At 41.1% G+C, this 19170-nt stretch overlaps 1 protein-coding gene across 2 annotated transcripts in view; it reads left to right on the top strand.

Annotated features, from left to right (window-relative positions):
• Positions 1-19170, top strand: part of Pappa2 (pappalysin 2) — a 255185-nt gene that overhangs the window by 198372 nt on the left and 37643 nt on the right. For both annotated transcript variants that reach the window (XM_076547785.1, XM_042258387.2), the window contains exons 20-21: positions 665-774; positions 13087-13158. In XM_076547785.1, coding sequence (XP_076403900.1) covers positions 665-774; positions 13087-13158 — 182 coding nt within the window. The remainder of the gene's footprint in view (positions 1-664; positions 775-13086; positions 13159-19170) is intronic.

Here is a 19170-nt window from a genome sequence, read left to right as displayed (position 1 = left end):
GAGGAGGCTCTTGGTCTCCCATGTAAACAAACAGAGCAAGATTTTCCTTTGAGAGACTAAAATCTCTGCTTCTTATTTTGGCCATTTCCCCCTTTACTCAAATAAGTTTCTTGGTTGTGCATGTAATGACCTTCAGCATGCCAGCTGACAGGATAGGTTAGGTCCTGAGGTAATATAATAACCTCTGCACTTCCTCAGCCCCAGTTATTAAGGCTACAAGGCAACAGGTGCTATCAGTATGTTATTGGTAGATCAAAACCATACTAAATATACTTAAAAAGCATCTATCAATCAATATAGAGTTTGACTAGCTGGAGCCCTGATTTGGGGATGTGGCAGTCTGCTAAACCAGAATTGATCTTTTAATTGTTGAATGACTCAGTGATATATCAATTCCTGAGGAGAGGATGCAATGGACCAGGAAGAAGAGGTGGCACATGGAGGGAGCAAGGGAGAGGGAGAGAGTTAATTTGCCACAGTGGTTCTTGATCACCTTACATACTGGTGTCCCTACAGGTATGCAAGGAGTGGAAGTCAGCCCTGCCTACAACTACCATGGTGTTATAGTCTCTAGTGTAGACTACTGAGTATAAACTAAGCAAGCATTGAACAAGAGTGTGATCTGGGAAGTCCATGTCTCTGCTATACATTTCCATTCCTTCAGGTGCAGTGTGTTCCCCGTCATGTGTCGTCCCCCCTAGTGATCCTGTGACACTACCGGAGAATGTGACTACTGACACTTTGGAGCACTGGATGGAACCTGTCAAAGTCCAGGTGAGGAAAGGGTCAGTTTTGTGTGTTGTAGATGCAAGGCTGTCAATCAAGACTCAACTGGCAGGACATCCCCTGGGGGAATTTTAGAGGCTCTTCAAATAGCCTGCTATCAAACATCCCTGTGAATGATTCCCATGATCAAGGACAAACTATTAAATAAGAAAAGGAGAAAAGTGGCTGGGAAAAAAAAACATTTAAAAGGGAAGATAAAAAAGAAGGCTCAGAGACATAAGCAACAGGGAAGAAAATGAATAATGAGAATGAACAGGAAACGTTAGGATAAACCGAGGAAGCATGAGGATAAAAGAAGGAAGAAGGCTACATAGAAAAGGTTCAAGTGAACTGCCTTCACACAGGGAGAAGGTGGATAGCCATCAGGGTGAGAACAGGTTTCACGTTCCCATGCTCCCCTCTTTCTAAACCCTGAAATTCTTCCCCTGGGTCCTCTGCTCTTTGAACTCATCAACAGCATTGGTTTTGCCTCTGGCCTCTTCTCTGGGAACTCCATTTACTTTCTCTCCCACTTGAAGCTGGTCCTCCCTTGACATCACTGCCATCCAGAAGACTCAACGGTCTCCATTTCTCTCACCGCTCATATCTTAGTGTCTGTGTGAGGGAGAGCTGTCCTCTTCTTTCCTCAGCCTCTTTCCTCCCTAGACCCTACCACACTAGAGACTGATGCCAACAGAATAGTGTTCACCATCTTCATGGCCACTATCCTCTGAGCCTGAGGTTGCACATTCCTCCTAGTTCTCAAGCACTCTAGGTCCCAGGGCATAGGAGCTCCAGATAACATCCCCATTAGAATGCTCATCCATTTCTACACCCCCTCCTACGATTCTTCTAAAACCCGTACGCTCGGATCTATATCCTCTTTTCTCCAAGGATCATGTCCACCCTCCCGGCTCTGTCTTTCATATACTTTTCTTAGATCACTGCCTTTTCAACTGTGGCCTCCTCTGGCCTATCTTCCAAGGCCATAATGATCTGCATCTCAGGACCTTGGCGCAGGTGGTTCCTTCTGCCCACAATGTTCACCCTGACATCTGCATTGTTTCCAACTCTACTTCTTCCCCAAGTAGACTCAAATGTTACGAAGGCCCTCTTTGGCTATTATATCTGAAATTTTATCTCATTTTTCTGGTATATTCCTTTTTTATTTTTTTCTCCTTGGAAATTACTAGCAGACATTATATATTTTACATATGTATTTCTACAATTGGAATAAACTGAGAGAGAATATCTTTTTTGTTCATTGTTATATACTTAGGTTTTCAAAGATGACGTTGTAGGCTTAGGTGTCTAGGAAGTACTAAGTGTTCAATTGCTATTTGTAAAATGAACAAAAGAAACCAAAAGAAAAATCAAGAGTTGAATGGAGAATATTTTGTTGTGAGTTGTAGTTTCTTAGAATGAGAGTGGAATGGGATACGGCTGCTTTATTAGACGGTTCAATCAAATCCTTGCAAGCTTCTTTCTAGAAATTCACTAAGACATGGATTCTAGATCTATACATTTTGTTCATAAATCATTCTTAACTTTCTTCTCTACCTCACTGGCTTAGGCCCTGATGTGGTATTTACTGTGAATTTTAATAGATTATCTGATGTGGTATTTACTGTTAGGTTTACTACTAGATTGCCATTTGCTTTTGGTTTTATTTTGATGCAAAAGATGCTGGTTTGGAGTTCAGAAGCATTGTATAATGCAGTGTGAGGAATGGTTTGGCCAATGGCAGAAGTTCTTTGGGAATGCCTGAGAGGTAGCAGCTAACCTGTCTACCCAGCCATCTGGTGTCACTGTCCTCCAGAAGAATGCAGGACACTCTTGCAGAGACAGACTCTTTGCAGAGTAGGGGACCATTTGCTCGGTCTTGTTGAAGCCTCCCTTTCTTCATCTGTGCTTTAGGTGGATCGTTGTTTACTTATAGTGCTCCAATCATTTTGTTCATATTTGTGTGCCCAATGCCCTGTTCAGTGCCTGGTGCTCTTAAGCATCTTAACAATATTGGCTGTATGAGTAAAGAATTGTTAGAAGAGCACTTTCTTCTTTGTAACCGGAGTGATAGCTTATATTTGAATAATACTTTGTCTCTAAACTCCTGTGTATGTCCACTGCTACACACACACACACACACACACACACACACACAATTCAGATTATATATCTATATAACTACATACATATAATTATATATGTAAATATGTTTCTATATATAATTTGAATCTCATCACAAATGAAGAAGCTTAGAAAGACTTTATTATCTCTACTTTACATATACATAGGCATTGCTAGATAATCTGTCCAAAATTTCACAGTTGTCAAGAAGTGAAGTGAAGAAAATGTTTAAGCAATGTTCTTTTTTTTTTTTTCCAAGATAAGGTTTCTCTGTGTAACAGTCCTGGCTATCCTGGAACTCACTCTGTAGACCATGCTTAAGTACTGCTCTTGACTCCAAATTGTGTGACAGTATCTGTATTACCACACCCACCACAGTCTTTTTTCCCTCCAGCTATCTGCTTGGGATAGTCTTCCTGTCAAACAGAAAATAGGCCATTCCTTTCAATCATGAAAAACACCAATCTCCACATTTCCTTCTCTTTTCTTGAAATCTGAAGGAAAATCATTTAAAGAGAGATATTTCCCTTATAACACTACTTTTCTTTTTGTGTGACAGAATTTCATGTTTTGTTTTGCTTTTAAAGAACAGTGAAATATGCTTTCAGATGTCTATAGTTTATTTACCCCTCTCTAGAGGGCCAATTGGTTTTTATTCTTGCAAATGACCGCTGAAGTTTAGAACATTATATATTTTATTAAAGAAACAATTTCCTAAGATCTAGATTGCCTGGAGGTTTTGATGCAAATACCTCTAAGAAACAACTGACATAAAGAGAGGAAAGTGGTTTGCTCCCAGAGCCTCTGGGCATTCTCCTTTCAGGGGAAGGAAATACTACTTATCTTGCAGTGTTTTTATAAAGTTAAAAAAATAATAACACATATGAAACACTCAGCACAGTTTCCATCACATAAGTCTTAAGTTTAAGTGATATTTTTATGTATTTAATGTAAATTTTACCCTTTTAAAATCTCCTTCAGCTCTGTAAAAATTGTACCACTTAGCTTCATGGAATAAAAAACATTGTTTATGGTTTGCTTGCTTGCTTGTGTGTGTGTGTGTGTGTGTGTGTGTGTGTGTGTGTGTGTGTGTGTGTGTATGTGTGTGTGTGTAGATAAATGTCTGGATCATTTGCTCTTTTTTTGTCCTTCACAAATTGCACTGAGAGAACTAGAGAATTAATGCCTCTTCCGTATTTCTTATTGTACCACCTTTGACTAAGGAAGCAATTTCTTAAAAGCTCTTGTGTTGCAGAGAAGGACAGTGATAAAACACACACACACACACACACACACACACACAAACACACACACATGTGTGCACATGCTATACTGTTTCCGTTTTACAAGAACATGTTTCCTGTAGGAGACAGCAGGGCAGAGTATAAAATTCCCAGGTTCCCAGGTGCACATTCTGGGTCTTTGATGTGGTGATCAGGTACACAATCTGGGTCTTTGACACGGTGACCATGTGCACATTCTGGGTCTTTGACATGGTAACCAGGTGCACATTCTGGGTCTTTGACGTGGTGACCAGGTGCAACATTCTGGGTCTTTGACATGGTGACCAGGTGCAACATTCTGGGTCTTTGATGTGGTGACCAGGTGCACATTCTGGGTCTTTGATGTGGTGACCAGGCAGTGGGATGTGACAAGAATGAAGGACAGGGTGCTGTGTGCTGAGGCAGGCTTGATACCATAGTTCATGCCCTGACTCCCAGAAATGGCTCTGTCTGCTGTCTGCTGACATCTTGCCTTCACTTCCTGAGAGTCCAGCATCTCTAAGCTGCTGAGAGTGTAGGACACACTTCTCCAGACAAGGGGAATGTTGTCACTTTCAAGTCTTCATGTTTTTTTCCTCTTGATTTCTCTCCTTTTCTTTCATTTGTCATGCTAATCCCAACATCACACTGAGCACAAAGGGTAGACTCCTCACACTTCATCCAAGTGTCATATCCTCTATGATCATAGAATGAACAGAGTGGTTACAGGAAAGCAAAGAACCTGTGAAATAGAGGCTCTACCAAGACCCTTCTCAAAGTTTTGTTTATTCTGAAACCCTGTTTAAGGGTGAAGTAAAGAGTTTATGGCTATCTTCATCTGCTCTTTCATGAGAATAGTTTGTGATAGCTTGACGTCAAAATCAGGAAATCCATATTTTAACTTGGAAAGGTGTGGTCTTTCAGAAACTCATTTTACAAGGAGATTTGTTTTTAAAACAATGCAGCAGTTGTTTGCCTGGAACTGAGTTTCCCTAAATTGTATTTGAAAGTGATTTCTTTCAAAGAACGAGGCATCTACCATCACCTCTCACCCCCCTCTACCATTATTTTATCTTATGAATTCCTGCTTCACCAACTGATCAATGCTTTCCCCTCTATCTTTAAAGTATGAACATAATTATGAATCAGTCAGGTGCAAGTTCGTGAGACTTCCCCAAGGGATCCATTTAGAAGAACCTGAAGACTATATGCCATCCCCATCAGCTCACCAGCTCAGTGAGGTCAAAGCCTTTCATTTTTATTTTCATATGCTTTCCCAAAATAATTCTGAAAGGACCAGTGGTTCTTTTGGTAAACGGAATAGTTTAAAGCAAATGAGAAAGAGGGGGAAATGAAGGGGTACGAGAGCTCTGACCTCTCAGCACATTGTCACACCCTCCCTTCTTGCTAACACTTGCTCCTTGATGTTTAACCTAACCCATATGGATATAGTCAATTCTGTTATTTTCATTCCTTTTGCTATAACTAACTATATGTAAAATCCTTTCATATGTGCAAATGTAAGATGAATTCATCATAGGGAGATTGACAATACTCACTGATCGTTAAATGCTAATTTAGTTTTCAGAGTAGCTCAGACTGCCACACCTCCTTAATCTCTGTAAGTTGCTAAAAGTGAGTGTTGTGCTCATCCTAGATGCCAAGTCCTTGAGCAAAGGGGCTGGTCTCCCTGTTGTATTACTTGATGTTGACTTTCAGGCAGGTGACTCTTTATAAGCACTGGCCAGCTGCTAACTGCAATGCTGGGACTGCAAGCTTCTCCTGAGTCTTCTGGTCTATGAAAGTCATCCACCCCACAAACACAGCCCTCACCTGGAAGGACATGCTTGTCTTATAGGATGAGAAAGACTGCTGGCCATTGATAAAAAGATAATTGCAAGCTTCCCCTGAGTCTTCTGGTCTATGAAAGTCATCCATCCCACAAACACAGCCCTTACCTGGAAGGACGTGCCTGTCTTACAGGATGAGAAAGACTGCTGGTCATTGATAAAAAGACAATTGCAAGTGTTTTTCAAAGCTATGCATACTTGGGATACAAGAAGGGCGTGAATCAGGAGGGAAACCGTGAGTTGGACAGGTAAGTGAGAGCTCCTGGCAAGAAGCAAATTTGATTTTCTTACTTTCTGGAATACTTTTGGCAAATTACAAATGTGCATGTTACATCCATGATAAAAAAGACAGTTGCAAGTGTTTTTCAAAATTATGCATACTTGGGAAACCAAAAGGAAGTGAATCACTCCTTTAGATTGTCCTTTGATGGTATAATGATGTGTCATAGAGGCAATGTACAGAGCAATGCTATACTTTATTCAAGGTCATATATATATGTAGCATTGAGAAAGTTGTCACAAACTTGGATGGTGGCAGAATTTATAGAAATAATAATATGATGTGATTAGCTGTCCATTTTGTCAATTAACTATTCCTGATTAAAAACAAAAACAAACAAACAAAAAACTTGGGCAATTTTCTGTTATAGCCTAAGGTTGGCCAAGTTAACTCTTATGACTTTTATTTATTTATCTATTTATTTAATGTGTATGAGTATTCTAGCTGCATGTATGCCTGCATGCCAGATCCTATTATAGATGATTGTGAGCCGCCATGAGGTTGCTGGGAATTGAACTCAGGACCTCTGGAAGAGTAGCCAGTGCTCTTAACTGCTGAGCTATCTCTCCAGGACCAAAGTCTTGTGACTCTTAACAAAAAGTCACCAAGCAATAGCATTCATACAGCTTTATAAACATTGTAATATGCCTTAATGGCTCCAATCACATCTCCTTCCCTTTCTCCTGTTCTCCCTCTCTCCTCTCTTCCTCCTTTTCTTTTCTCATTTTCTTTTTCTCTTTTTTGTCTTCTTTTATTTTCTTAGTTCTAAAATGTTCCAATCAAGAAAAAAATTGTCAACTTTATTATTATTATTGATTAAAACTTAGAGCTTTTTCCCGTTGGAAAGCTCAAAACAAATCCTTGGCAATTCATGCTCACCATCATTTAAGTTAAGAATAAGAACTGTGATGCATGTTAATACATAAAAAGTAGTAAATTCAGAATAGGTATTGCCAACAGAAAGAAAGAAAGAAAGGGTAATTATATTGGAGGGGCCTGAGCACATGAAGAGTCTATTTGTACTCTGAAAGGAACAAAATTTTAAAAGATTTAATGAAGGTGGGCAGAAGAAATGAAACTTCTCTATTTATTCTGTGTAGATTATCATGGATGTAACATGCACATTTGTAATTTGCCAAAAATATTCCAGAAAGTAAGAAAATCAAATTTGCTTCTTGCCAGGAGCTCTCACTTACCTGTCCAACTCACGGTTTCCCTCCCTTCTTGTATCCCAAGTATGCATAGCTTTGAAAAACACTTGCAATTGTCTTTTTATCAATGACCAGCAGTCTTTCTCATCCTGTAAGACAGGCACGTCATTCCAGGTAAGGGCTGTGTTTGTGGGGTGGATGACTTTCATAGACCAGAAGACTCAGGGGAAGCTTGCAATTGTCTTTTTATCAATGACCAGCAGTCTTTCTCATCCTGTAAGACAGGCACGTCATTCCAGGTAAGGGCTGTGTTTGTGGGGTGGATGACTTTCATAGACCAGAAGACTCAGGAGAAGCTTGCAGTCCCAGCATTGCAGTTAGCAGCTGGCCAGTGTTTATAAAGTGTCACCTGCCTGAAAGTCAACATCAAGTAATACAACAGGGAGACCAGCCCCTTTGCTCAAGGACTTGGCATCTAGGATGAGTACAACAGACATACCACCCACTTTTAGAAACTTACACCGTTTAAGGAGGTGTGGCAGCCTGAGCTACTCTGAAAACTGAATTAGCATTTAACGATCAGTGAGTATTGTCAATCTCCCTATGATGTATTCATCTTATATTTGCACATATGAAAGGATTTTACATATAGTTAGTTATAGCAAAAGGAATGAAAATAACAGAATTGACACTCCATATGGGTTAGGTTAAATAAGTTAAAAATGTGCTCCAGCAGTGGAGTACTTGTTAATCCTGAGATTTGTGAGAGAAAGACCAGTTCCACAATTTTGGGACATGTGAAGTCAGCTTAATTAAATACTGACCAGGATGAACTCTGGTCAGGTCCATTCTAGGATTCCCAGGAAAATGGCCATGAGTCACATTTTGTGAGGCTTTTTAAAAAGACATAATTCTCTTCATTTCCCAACAGGTCCAATCAGGGTCAAATATACATCCTGAAGTATTTCCTGCCTATGTACCTCCCACCTACATGTGACCAAGCACATCTGATAGTTAGTTCAAACAAACTTGTTTAGAGGAGTGAACATGTGGCTGATTATTCCTCCCAAGAACTGCAGCTCCCAGCATTCTAGAGAAATGCCCTGTCTTTAGCAAGTAGGGCTTAAAAGGTTAACTTTGTCTCTTACAGTACTATGCATTCAAGAAAATGCAACATCCCCCAACTAGAAAATAAACAGAGTGCAGTTAAAACCATTCATAAAACAGCACTAACAAGTATAGTATGAAGTAAAGATTATAGAATTCTACAAACACTGAGGAAATAACATACACACATGCATGTATGTGTGTGTGCAGAATACATCTGTTGAAAAAATAGCTAGAAATGGGAAGGAAGAATGGGGACAATTGGAGGAACAGAAGGAGGGAGGGGGTCTGCATCCTTTCATGTCTTCTATATCTGCCATCATGAAATCATTTTCTAGTAAAATTACATGAAAATACAAAACTATCAAAATATATTGGGAATAATAAGAGGAATGGGCTTAGGAAGAACAGACTTGAAAATAAAGATAAATTCTATTCCTTTATCTTTTTTTGTTTCTTTTATAATATATTGTAAAAATTTGGGAATGTGAAAAGACCAAAATCCCTGAATTTATAAAATCTAGGGAAGGGTATAAGTGAGGGTGATCCAGTCTGTTCATAATATTCTGGCAAGTTCAGGTTGTCAGGGCTACAAGAGCTTATCCAGGCTGAGATCTCTTAGGTAGGAAAACTGACATTCTCTCAAAGAGGCTGACCATTTTGCAAGTAGATACCCTTTTTGCTGGGCATATGGCTTGTAATAAGCAAGTTTTTTATACATTTGGTCTGAACTGAGTGAATGACCAGAGCAGATACTGTGAGAAAGAATGAAGGAAGTGTCATCTGCTTTACAAGAGAGCACCTTTGTATTTTTGCACTACTGTTAACTGGAGACAATGAGCAAATATGATGCTTTAAATAGCAAATTTCCACTACGAAAACTTTAATGGGGTCTGCTGATTTTTTATATGTCAATGGGTCAGCTTATGGTAGGAAAGTTAACTCAGACCTTTCAGTAGGTGGAACACTCCTGTCCACTTTTTATATTAGTTTGATAATTCCATTTTATTATAATGATAACTGAAGCCAGGTCACCATCTTAGAGTACATATTGCAATACTGAGTTGTATGGGAAGATTTGTTCTTTTTATTTCTCTTGTAGTAAAGTTGGAAAATGTGAGGGGCTCAGTAAAGAAAGCTCCACTGCATGGTTAAGTGGGAGGTTTTTATTATGGATAAGAGAAAGAAAATATCCAGGGTCGTCTGGAAGAGTAAGAAGCAAAGTGGGCTGGCCAGGGCTATCTGTCAGGGAAGGGGGGACAGAGGGACTGAATAGTGGGGACAGAGTGACAAAACCCTGCCACTATAAAACAAGCAGAGTTCCTTGGGGTTAGCATAGTGCAGGCCCCTGGGAGAGGTGAAAAGGGCCAGGAGACCTTTCCAAGTGTAGGGACTTGGAAATGTATAACGGGTATTTGTGACTAGGGACTGGGGGCACCTGGAGGCTAGCACAGACCTTGATACTCTGATAGCTGCCCCAGGTATATATATGTACATGAAGAAACATATGTCCCCTTTTGCCAGAGGCAGGGAAATGACTCCTTTTGATAGATGGGAATACATTTCAAGTTCCTGAGGAACCCTGGCTCTATCTAAGCCCCAGAAATCCTATAGTCCAGCTTGAGCTATTTCTGGGTATATGTACTGCCTGAGACCTAACATCCCAGCCTTTTGTTGACAATAAGCTGCTACTGGTCTCTTCTGTAGCTGCTTTACAGAGGCGGGGTGGGGGTGGGAGTGGGAGTTATGTGAAGAGGGACATTTTGGTGGCCCAGGAACCTGAAGAGACAGGGATCAACCCCATTGACTGAACAGGTTTACATCAGTGACTGATTTACATCAGTTTTCAACAAGTCCGGGGCTTGCTGATTTTGCAGGACCACCTGGGGCTAGCAAGGTGAGCTCATTTTGGAGCAGTTTGCAGGGCCACAGATGATTCCTGGATGGTATCTGTCAGATGAGTGAATCTGCTGGGAAAGGTATAGACTAGGAACAGAAGGCATTAGCATCAGTATAACCTGCACTGAAATTCTCATTGTAGAAGAGTAGTTATCAAGTGTCTGCAAACAGCTGGGGTAGACTCTGGCCTTTGAGCTACAACAAAACAAAGCCTGAGAAGTTAACATGATACAACTATAGACACTCATTTGTCAAAGGACAGAAGTTCCCTGGCAGCAAAGAGAACAAGGAGAGCTTGAGGGTCCAAAAGATGGTTCTGGGGTAAAAACAGCTAAACTCTTTCCTCTGTCCAGAGGATTGTACAGATGCACATTGGACAGAGCTATTTCTAGCACCATGAGAAGCACTTTTAAGTCTATATTTAGAAAACTACCAAAGGAAATTTACGATCTTGAGCCTGTGACAATAATAGTAGTCATTGCTTTACCAAGGCTAGATTAATAGCTTACCAGACCTCCATTTATGAGGTTTATGACCCCGAAGTTTTGAAGTCTTCACATCATATGTGTCATCTTTAAGTCTCATTTTTCACATACCTTACATCACTCCCTCAGACCTTCACAACTTACATTTACACACCTTAACTCACTCCCTTAGACCTCTGCAATGGACATAAACCTTAAAGTTTTCGTTTTCCTTTCATCTGGAAGAATCCAATCATTCACCATGAGACATAGGTGGTTGATTATGGAGAGCAGTCATTGAAAAGCACGTTCTTTTAAATAAAAGAATAGTAAAAGGCAATTTTTCAGTCACTAGCACCAGCATGATAGCTTGAGTTCGCTTCCATTGACACTTGTCGGTGAGTTTGTCTTTTGGGGCAGGAGGCCTACCAACTTTAGGAAAAAGGGGAAACCTGTGTGTGAGTATACCTGTCACAGTAGGAGGCCTGCCAGCAAGGTGAACCTGTCTATGACTTCACCATCTCAGTAGGAGACCCCGTAGCTCTATGAAAAGCGAAGTCTGGTTTTTGCATATGAAATCAATTCAGGCTGACAGGTAATTTTGTCTTAGCCTTAAAGCCTTTTCATTTAAGAGACTCAGGTAATTTAAGCTTTTAAAAAGTTTTAAAATTTGTCTAATCAGCAAGCAACATGTTCATCTTTTGCACTCAAGGTTACTATAAGGCCTTACTGTTCTGAAGGTGAAAGAAAACTTTCTGGATATGAAGGGACTAACTGGGTAGGGTAGCCTTGGGTGTAGGAGTGGGCAAGACTGCTAGACTGTTAATCTAGGGTCTCCAAGGTAAGACTCCCCATCAATGGCATCACAGAGCTTGAAAAGAATACATTTGAGTGGGAATTATAGACCGAGTGGCTTCTGTTTCTATTAAAATGACAGACTCACTTTCTACCTGGACAGCCAGCCTGGAATCTTCCATGGTGATTTCAATGGGTTTGTTGGGGACAGAGATAGTTTGCCCTCAGCTTAACATCAGCCTTCAGCTGCCAGACCCATAAGATCTGAGAGACTTTTCTGTGGTAGAGAAACTTGGGGTTCTGGCCTACCTTGAAGGGGCAGAGTAGGGCAGTCAACCCAACAGTGTCCACTTTGGGCAGGGTCCTTGGGGGCAGTGATCAGTGTCATGACACTCAAAGCAAGTCCAAGTGGAATACCTGATTAAAAATAAAAAGTTTACCTGTTTTTAATTACTTGCTTCAGGCTTAACCTTGACAACATACACAGACGGCTAAAGCTTGTTTCTGTAAATAAATTACATTTGTACTTAGCACAACTATAAGCATAGTTCTGAGCATATTAAAGAATTTGATCATTTATAATTTGATCATTAACTGGCATGTCATTAGTGTCTTTAACAGTTTACAACAAGTTAGTAGCTTTTATGAGATTAGTATTTCACAGTTTTATCCCTTTTAAATTTGAGCCTTAAAAATTTGAACTTAAGATTCAATCAAAAATCCTTTAACATCAATATAACTTTAATTCATTAATACAATCCACAGAAAGACCTGGAACCTTATTTTCCTGGTCTTTTCATTGTGTTCAATTATATTTAAAGACTTCTCCTACAGCCATATGTGTTAACCTGAAAAACCCATGGTACAAGTTGAGTATGGCAGTTCATATAATCGGAGTCATTTGGAGGCCAAGGCCAGGTTACTGTGGTGATTTTAAAGTCAGTCTATGCTACATAGTGTGTTCCAGATTAGCCTTGGCTGTGGTATAAGACTCTCTGTTAAAAACAATTTTTTTTAAAAAAGTTATGGCTCTTCTGACATAGCCATGTAATACTTTCTCAGAAATTACTTAAAATTTTGGTGTTCTGCATAAGAACAGATCATATTCATTGTGTTGTGATTGTCTTTTCAAATAATACCTACAGCCCTCTGAAAAGTGTGATCTCCTAGGGAAAGAGGAAGGTGGCACAAAGTTCCCACTTGGAGAATTTCTGCCTTCTCACTACCCAGCAGAGTTAGTGGCTTCCATAAGACAGACTAGGTGCTGGCCAGGCACACAGAGAGACTCCTGCCTTCAAAGCACTAGAGTTGACTGCTGGGGCAAACATGGAACTGACCGTTTCTCCCATAGACCTAATGTCTCTGCTTCCTGTATTTCTGTTTTAGAGCATTGTGTGTACCGGCCGGCGTCAGTGGCACCCAGATCCCTCCCTGGTCTACTGCATCCAGTCATGTGAGGTATGTGAGTTTGACTTCCCCAAGCCATGTGGAGAGCTTCAAGTAATGTGAGTCGCTCCAATGCAAGACCCTGTTCCTCCTGATCCCTCTTTTCCTCATTTAGTTTCCTAAATGTAGCTGCCTCCCAATCCCAAACTTATAGAAGTTAGGATTTCTGAACTCAGTTTTATTTTAGTAAAATCTTCAGTCACTCAAAAGGCAAGCCAGAATTATTTATGGCTTTGGGATTCTGTAACTAGGCCTTGGTTGGAATTAGTTAAATAAGGATTTTACTATAGACAATTTTGTTCAGCCAGCACAGTGCTTAAAACAACTTTGGTGTGTGTGTGTGTGTCAATATTTAAAGTTGAGATTGTGTATGTGTATGTATTTATGCAGACAGAGTATTATACTCCAGCCACAATAGCCCAGACTAGACCTTATGGTAACCCTTCTGCCTCAGCCTCCTGAATGCCAGGGTTATTTGTAGGCAGGAATCACCAGGCTTGGATGAAAATTGAGATTCATATGTACTTACATAATATCATACATATACATATTACAAATTAAAATAATTATAAAAATCTTCGTGTAAAGCTTTTTTTCCTTACAAAACAAGAATATCTAGAGGGTTCAGCCACAATTAGCTAGACTTGAATAACAGAGCAGTTATTACTCCAGTCAGCATGTGGTTTACTTCTTCCTGGGGTCCCTTTTACAAGGCTTCCCCCCTTTTGCATCGACTGCAAGGTCATACAAGTATCTAAACATGACTAGCTCCAGGCAAGGTCCTCACTGAGGTGGAGAAAGGATGAAGAAAGACAGACAGGCAGATACATGGATGCACAAAAAAGTTGGCATCAGATGGGTAAGGATCTCTGATGGAAAAGCTGTAGGACACCGAGAAACTCAGCTTGTTTACTATATAGGGTTCAATGAAGAGGCGGGGTTATTGCAACTGAACAAGGAGGCAGAGTTTATGATACACACTTGGATCAAGGGCACAGGTTTAGCTAATCTCAGTAGGAGCAGCCTCTGTAGGGGATCAGGGGAGAGAAAGCTAGGGTGGACATTTTCTAGACACAGTTAACACTTATACTTTGTTTTCCCTGAAAGGCTTAGTGGCCATATCAGCAGCACACATTCACTCCGGACTTCACTCACTCAGGGCTTTCTCCACTCCCCACAAGTCAGTGCAGATTTATTCATCCAAATCTCTCTTTGGAAGTTAATAAGCCACTTTGCAGCACTGCCCAGATATTTTTGGCTCCTTGTTGTGTACTAAAGAGAGCGCCTTTAACTGCCATTGACTTCCAACAATCCCTTCAAGCACACCCAACCTACATGCAGGCATTCGTGTTAATCTTCTATTCTGTATCTCAGAGTCTCTTGATCTAATTCTGGGAAACTGGGATCCACATGAGACCAGGGAAAGGGAAAGGGTGCGGTTTAAGAGAAAAGAGAAAACTTGGTGGAGAAAAGATACCCATAAAACAGCATTCTGAGGATGCAGGAAGACTCATGCTAGCGTGGAGTGTGCTGTGTTGTGGTTCAGGGCCAACAGAACAGCTCATCTTCTGCCATCATTAGAAAAACAGATGGTGGTGGGGTGGGGAAGCAAGGGGAGGCAGTGAATCATCTACTGGGCAGGGGGTGATGGGGAGAGAGGAGGCCAGGGAGAGAGGGAGATAAACAGACAGAGGGCTTAGGGAGCTGGACAGAGATCACACGGATCCTGAGAGTTCCCTTCTGCTGTTTCTATGCATCATCACAAGTACGAGGGTGGATGTCAGGGCTTGGGGCTGGGCTGGCTTCAGTGCTTTCCAGAAGGTTACAATACAGAGCTTTCCACGCTTGTCCTTTACCCTGCCTGGCCTGTACCCCAGCATACCCTCTAGATTGACCTATTAGCCAGAGCTTCTTAGGTAGCTACATTCTCTTTGAGGATGCCACGAGAAGTAACGCTCTCTTCTCCCTGCTTGCTTCCCCTCACCCACTGCCATCATGCACTGGAAGAGACCCTCTGGTTGACAGTTCAGTGATTCTGTGTGACCCCTGACGAATAGCTTTGTCATCACCTGGGGACTCAGTAGACCGCATCTTCTTAGGTCCACTCTACACCCACTGTATTGCAAAGTGCACAGGGGGTCAGCAATCAGAGGGATTCTGAAGGCCACTGTGGAAGCCTAACACCCCTGGGAGAAGGCTAGAAAATCACTTGTCTGGGCATCCCCATGTTGAAGCTTTCTTTACCCAAAATAATTACATTCTCTTCCCCACCCCCATATGTGTGTGCGTGTATGTGTGTGTGTGCTGCGGGTGATATATGTGTGTACTCACACACATCTGGCTACACATGCAGATGCAGGACAGAGAGTAATATTGGATGTCTTCCTCAATAACTTTCCACATTATTTTTGGAGACAGGGTCTCTTACTGAACCTCAAGTTAGTTGATTACACTGTCTGGCTAATCAGCTTCAGGGATCCACCTCTCTTTGCCTCCTGGATTACAGGTGCATGTAGCCACACATGGCTTTTTAATGGGTGCTAGGATCTGTCTCTACTCAAGTGCTTATGCTTACACAGCAAGCTCTTTACTAAGACTTCTCAGCCTCAGATGTAAATCTATAGGTTATTTACATTCTGATTACCCTACACTACTCTGAATAGTCTATACTCTTATTTCCAGGTTCTCTGGCTTAGGAGAAGCTTAGAAAACTGGCCATTGGTTTTTATTCTTTCAACCAAGACAAGAGAGAAGAAAGACCATGTAAAGAGAGGAGGGAAAAGCAGAGTCAGCAGGACCCATAGGAAGGAAGAGAGACAGCAGAGGAGAGGAAGGAGAATGTCCCTGGAGACACAAGCAGTGAGAGAAACAGAGAGGGGAGGTGGGGACCAGGAAGAAAGAAGAGGTGGTGCAACTGGCCAGTTCCTGATGCAGCTTGGCCAGTTCTTAACACTTTACTGGAAAAAAACTAAACATGTTAGCATCAGAGGCAAATAGAGGGAAAATAGACCCAGAGTCAAGAAGCAGAGGGCCGGCTAGATGAGAAATTTTGCAAAGCACAGTGTATAATCGGTACTGAAATTAAATATGTTGTGACCCATAATCTAGATGGAATTCCATTTTTCAATCCAGTACTAAATATTAGTCTGAACTGTCCCCATGGAGCCGCTCAGCCTTGTACAAGTGTGCCTCCTGCATTATTTCTCCTAGTGACTCAAAGCAGCAGCCTCATCCCATTGCCTCATTGTCTCCAGCCTGTAGTGCATCAGTGCCAACAAAGTAACTTATTTCCATCACTTCTCTCTCCTGTTCCACAGTACTCTTGTCATCCATTCTCTACCATTCTGTGCTTCTCACGTTCTTAAGAGGCACCTTCAGGAATTCCTCTAAAACAACCAACCAACCAACCAACCAAAGCTATCAAAGCCACTCCATCTCCTTATGACTTGTATTCACACTATCTCCAGTAGAAGGCAAGTGCACTGCAGATCTGTAGCCCAAGTTTACTCATCTTCAAATTCTATTTCTCTAGTTGCTTCATGCATTTGGCCTTCTTGACCTAAATTGTTTTTTGTTTTTATATTTCATTTCTAAACGTTTAGAAATCAGGCAACTCTAGATTTAATTTCTGTGTCAGCTAGTAGTTTGAACTTCAGAGTCTTGATCTGAAGTAGCAAGTGAACACCAAAGCATTTTCAGGATGTTGTTGACTGTTCACAGAGTCCTGTGTGCTGTGCCTGATGCATAATGCATTCTTATGGTGGTGTTATTGTCTGCAATGTGTTAGCTACCCCATTAATGTTTGCTCAATGAGCAAAGCCTAAATTAGAGAAAATTCTGTTCATATGATTGTAACATAATTAGAAATGAACCCTGAAGCTGAGAAAAAGGTAAGCAAAGGAAAACAGGACGTTCCCATGGAGAGGCACGGAGATGTATAAATCACAAATCACTTAGGGACAGTGGCTATTGTATCCAATCAGTCATTAGATCAGCTTGTTGTCAGATCATTCTGTGAGTCACTTGCCTTCTTGAACCTTCCCCTTGTCCTCTTAGCTGGAGTCTAATCAGTTTTCTCAAATGAGCTAATATAGTAGATTCCTAATTGTTCTCCTGCTTCCTAGACCTGTGCTCAACAACTGCCTTCTCATTCTACACCGCTACTACAGTATTCTTCTAGTGTCCACTTTTTCCTAAGCCATCCTAGGAAGTCCCTATCATTTTCATACTTCTGTCTGTAATGAGCAGGTATCTAGTCAACAGGCCTTTCTCTTGCAGACACGTGTCTGTTCTAGTCCCTGTGTGAATTCTATACCTCAGACATGAAAAGCTTTATGCCTAAAATGTGCATGGGCTTTGCACTCTGGGTTCACTTTGGGGATTAGATATTTGTTCCACTTGCTGGGTGACTCTGGACAAATGCTGCTGCCTTTGTGCCTCACTACCCTCAACTGAGGCCTAATAGGATTTTTCAAACTAGTTTTCTCGTAACATCTATTGTAAAGTAGTTGTGAAGATAAATGAGAAGCCATGGGTGATGGAATACACGTAATAAACTCTGCCCATGCCTGGTGTGGTGGCACGGGCCTTGTGCCAGTACTTGGAAGGTAAAAGCTGGAGGGTCTCTGTGAGTTCAAGAATAGCTTGATCTACATAGGGAGCTCTAGGACAGTCAGGACTACATAGAGAGTCTCTCTCTCTCTCTCTCTCTCTCTCTCTCTCTCTCTCTCTCTCTCTCACACACACACACACACACACACACACACACACACACACACAAAATCCAACCAACCAACCAACCAAATAAACAAAAATCTCCACTTTTCATCTTTAAATATAACAGTATCGTCCCATCTTATTTCATACCTGGTACTTTCCTATATATTTTAGCTGCATTCCTGACCCAGCTTATGTTTCCCTAAATCAGTGATTTTAAACCGAGATCAATTTTATACCCCACACCTCACCGTTTGGCAATGTCCAAAGACAGTTTAGGTTGTTGGAGGGAGCTACTGGTATCTAATGCGTAGAAGCCCAGGATGCTGTTAACCTTGCCATTGTGCCTAGGACAGGCCACGGGGGAATACAGCGAGGCCCTACATGTCAACAGTACCAATGTGATGAGCCTGTACATCATGCTAACTAATGCAGATCCTTCAGTGTGTTTCCCAGGAACTTCTTTTCCTTGGGTTATTTAATACCCAGCACCTACTTATCAGCCCACCTCCCACCCCAGATAAGGTATGTAACTGCTCTGATACCTCTTTCTACCACTTATCACCTTAGGAGAAAGGTTGGTTTCCTGGGAGTCTTGCACATTGTGGCTACCTAAAAGTTGAAAACACTGTTTTCTGCATTGTTGAGCATTAGCTACTCAACACAATGTCTGGAGTAGATGGAATTCAATTTATTGGTTGAAAATATGAATCCATTTATTTACTGCTTGTAAGGTCACTCCATACAAATATTCCATGATAACTGTGTAGGAAAATAATGTTTATTCTGTCAAATTCTTGCTCCATAAAATTCCGTGTAGTATAAAGAGAGGATGGAGAGGGAAATGGGTGGTCTGGGGCGAGAAAGAGAGAAACAGAATGACAAAAATGGTTTTCCTCACACTGTAAAGTAATAAATTGAAGTGAGCCTTCATTCCACCCTTGAATTTTGTGATATCAGGTAATATAAATATGTTTCAAACAAATCCCATCCCTCCTTCCATCTCCCTTTACTTTCATCCCTCTCCCTCCGCATCTCTTTTCCTCATTATTCTTTTACCCACTTCTTTCTTTTTCTTTCATAAAGGGCTATTTTTTCAGTTCTGCCTGAGTTTACAATCTTAGGTCCACTTAAATCAGTGATTCTCAACCTCTTTAGTGGTGTGACCCTTTAATAGAGTACCTTATGTTATTGTGACCCCAACCATAAAATTATTTCATTGCTACTTCATAACTGTAATTTTGCTACTGTTATGATTTGTCATGTTAACATCTGATATGCATCTCCTGTGAGAGGGTCATTCATACC

This window comes from Peromyscus maniculatus, chromosome 11 (genome assembly GCF_049852395.1).
Source record: "Peromyscus maniculatus bairdii isolate BWxNUB_F1_BW_parent chromosome 11, HU_Pman_BW_mat_3.1, whole genome shotgun sequence".
Taxonomy (NCBI): domain Eukaryota; kingdom Metazoa; phylum Chordata; class Mammalia; order Rodentia; family Cricetidae; genus Peromyscus; species Peromyscus maniculatus.
Note: the sequence above shows the minus strand (reverse complement) of the source record. Positions and strands in the feature narration are given on the sequence as shown.